Source organism: Eimeria necatrix, genomic scaffold, assembly GCF_000499385.1.
Source record: "Eimeria necatrix Houghton genomic scaffold, Enh_scaff1142, whole genome shotgun sequence".
Lineage (NCBI taxonomy): Eukaryota > Apicomplexa > Conoidasida > Eucoccidiorida > Eimeriidae > Eimeria > Eimeria necatrix.
In genome coordinates, this window is record NW_013651928.1 from 3,609 (window position 1) to 6,756 (window position 3,148).

At 60.2% G+C, this 3,148-nt stretch overlaps 1 protein-coding gene across 1 annotated transcript; it reads left to right on the plus strand.

The window, feature by feature from the left end:
- Positions 1 to 385: 385 nt before the first annotated feature.
- On the plus strand, positions 386 to 2,942 carry ENH_00004920 (proteasome PCI domain-containing protein, putative; the record flags this gene model as incomplete). Its single annotated transcript, XM_013578449.1, has 6 exons — positions 386 to 898; positions 1,146 to 1,299; positions 1,622 to 1,857; positions 1,999 to 2,102; positions 2,217 to 2,284; positions 2,341 to 2,942. 6 exons carry the CDS (start codon positions 386 to 388, stop codon positions 2,940 to 2,942), a joined length of 1,677 nt encoding a protein of 558 aa, XP_013433903.1.
- Positions 2,943 to 3,148: the final 206 nt, after the last annotated feature.

Consider the following 3,148-nt stretch of genomic DNA (forward strand, 5'->3'; position numbering starts at 1 on the left):
TGGATCAACTATACTTAATTGAATTTGGATTTGTTTTTAATTATTAATATTTTCTAAAACTCAAAAAATCAAGAAAAGGGGGTTCCGGGCGCCGGGTTGGGGCCTCCGCAGCAGCTCAGCTACACCGCAGCAGCAGCAGCGGCAGCAGCAGCAGATGCATGTGGTGTACGTACACCGGAAGTCGCTGCTTGAACTTGTTTTTCGTTGCGCTCTTTCCCATTTATATCTTTTCTAGCGAACTTTGCTGTTTAGTCTGCAGCCACACGCACAGCGGCGCCACTTAGGGGCTCTGCCTCCTCGACCGGCCGCGGCAGGAAGCTACCGTTGCTGCTGCTGCTGCTGCAGTTGCTGCTGCTGCTGCTGGCGGCGCACCTTCCTCTTGAGTATGGCGGGGTCGACAAGCCCTGGGGTATCCCAGGGCTCAGTAGCTGCGGCTTCGGAGCCGGGAGCAGCAGCAGCAAAGGGAGCAGCGGGAACAGCAGCAGACGACGGCGTTGCTGCAGTGTCTATCTTGCTGCAGGATGCTGCAGCAACTTTGCGCAGCGACCGGGAGAAGGCGATTGAGCTGTGTCAGCACGCGCTGAGTCTGGCAGCAGCAGCAGCAGGAGTGCCGGAGTCCGCAGCAGCAGGGGCCGGGGGTTCTGGGGCGGGGTCGGACGTGGCTGCTGCTGCTGCTGCTGCTGCTGCTGCTGCAGCAGCAGGGCCGGCGCGCAGCAGCAGCGCGGCGCTGCTGCAGCAAACGCCGTCGAGGGAAGAAGCGCTGCGGCTGTACGAACAGGGCCTTTGCTGGCTAGCTGGGGTGTACGCGGAGTCGGGAGACAGCAGCAAAGTGTGCAGTTTGCTGCAGTCTTCATTTGTGTTATTTGGGGATTTGCCGAAGGCCAAGACGGCGAAGTTGGTGCGTTTGTTCGTGGACCGCGTGGCTGCTGCTGCTGCTGCTGCTGCTGCTGCTGCTGCTGCTGCAGCGCGCCGCGCCGGTGCTGCAGCTGTTGCTGCTGCGCCGTTGCTACGGCTCCAGCTAGCTAGTGCTGCTGCGCTGTTGCTGCTACTGCGGCAACTGCTGCTGCTGCTGCTGCGACAACTGCTGCTGCTGCGCTGCTGCTGCTGCGACAACTGCTGCTGCTGCTGCGCTGCTGCTGCTGCAGGCGGGGATTCTGCATGCGCAGGACAACGACTACCGAACAGCATTTTCTTATTTCTACGAAGCCTTCGAAGCTTTCAGCGGACAAGAGGCAGCTCAAGAAAGCCACAAGAGGCACCAGCAGCAAACCAAGGCTGAGGAGAAGACAGTCGCAGCAGGTGGGCCATCTGCAGCAAAAATAAAAGACATTTATTTCCTTTTAAAGGCCTTTTGATGCTCCATAACGCGCTAAAAGCCCTTAGGATTGTTACTCTTTTGAAGCCCTTTCAAAGGCCTACACAATGAGTGTCGGGTGTGGGGTGTCCGGTGTCTGTACACCGGAAGTGGCTCAGGTGTCTGTCCGTACACCTGAAGTCCAGCTGAGGTGGTTGGGGTGTCTGTACACCTGAAGCCGTTCAGGTGTCTGTACAGCTCAAGCTTTTGGGGTGTCTGCACAGCTGAGGTGGTTGGGGTGTCTGGGCGGTTGGGGTGTCTGTACAGCCGAAGCTTTTGGGGTGTCTGTACAGCTGAAGCCTTTGGGTGTCTGCACAGCTTTGGCTTGTGGGGTGTCTGTACAGCCGAAGCCTTGGGGTGTCTGCACAGCTGTGGCTGTTGGGGTGTCTGTACAGCTTTGGCTGTTGGGGTGTCTGCACAGCTGTGGCTGTTGGGGTGTCTGTACAACTGAAGGTTTTGGGTGTCTGCACAGCTGTGGCTGTGGGGTGTCTGTACAGCTGAAGGTTTTAGGTGTCTGTACAGCTGTGACTGGGGTGTCTGTACAGCTGAAGGTTTTAGGTGTCTGTACAACTGTGGCTGTGGGGTGTCTGCACAGCTTTGGCTTACGGGGTGTCTGTACAGCTGTGGCTGGGGTGTCTGTACAGCTGAAGGTTCCGGGTGTCGGTACAGCTGCGACTGGGGTGTCTGTACAGCTGAAGGTTTCGGGTGTCTGTACAGCTGTGGCTGGGGTGTCTGTACAGCTGTGGCTGTGGGGTGTCTGTACAGCTTTGGCTTACGGGGTGTCTGTACAGCTGCGACTGGGGTGTCTGTACAGCTGAAGGTTTTGGGTGTCTGCACAGCTGTGGCTGGGGTGTCTGTACAGCTGTGGCTGTGGGGTGTCTGTACAGCTTTGGCTTACGGGGTGTCTGTACAGCTGCGACTGGGGTGTCTGTAGAGCTGAAGGTTTCGGGTGTCTGTACAGCTGTGGCTGTGGGGTGTCTGTACAGGGGAGAAGCGCGCGTTGGCGGTGCGTTCGTTGAGTTACATGTTGCTGACGAAGATTCTGATGGGGCGTCCTGAAGACGTGCCGAGTTTGTTGTCGACGCGGCAGAGTTTGCGTTACTACTCGCCGGGGGGTGTGGGGTTGGGATCGGGATCGGGATCGGGATCGGGGGAGGCGCGGCTGGAGGCGCTGCGGCTGCTGGCGGTGTGCCACCGCGAGCAGTCGCTGAAGATGTTTCGCGCGCTGCTGCAGCAGCAGCAGGGGCTGCTGCTGCTGCGCGGCGACCGCTTCCTGCAGCAGCACACGGAGGCCCTCTACGAGCGCCTCCTCGAGGCCGACCTCCAAAAGACCCTCCGCGCCTTCTCCCGCGTCGAACTCCCCCACCTCGCCCAGCTGCTGCACCTCCCGCTGCAGCGCCTCGAGCGCACTCTTTGCCGCCTCATGCTCGACGGCCGGCTGCACGCCACGCTTGACCAGGAGGCCAACGTGCTGCTGCTCTTTGCGCCTCCGCAGCCGCCGCGGCTTCACCAAAACGTCCTCGCCACCGTCGCCAACATGGCCGCCGTCGTCGACGCGCTCTACGACAAGGCCCAGCAGACCCTCTAGCCAGCTAGCTAGCTAGCTAGCTGGCGCCCTCGCGGGCTGGCTAGCTAGCTGGCTAGCTAGCTGGCTGGTTAGGTAGCTAGCTGGCTAGCTAGCTGGCTAGCTGGCTAGCTAGCTAGCTAGCTGGCTAGCTAGCTGGCGGGCTGGCGGCGAGCTCGGAGGGGAACGGGGGGCTGGGCTGTGCGGTGGGGGTGGGCAGCGAGCTGGGC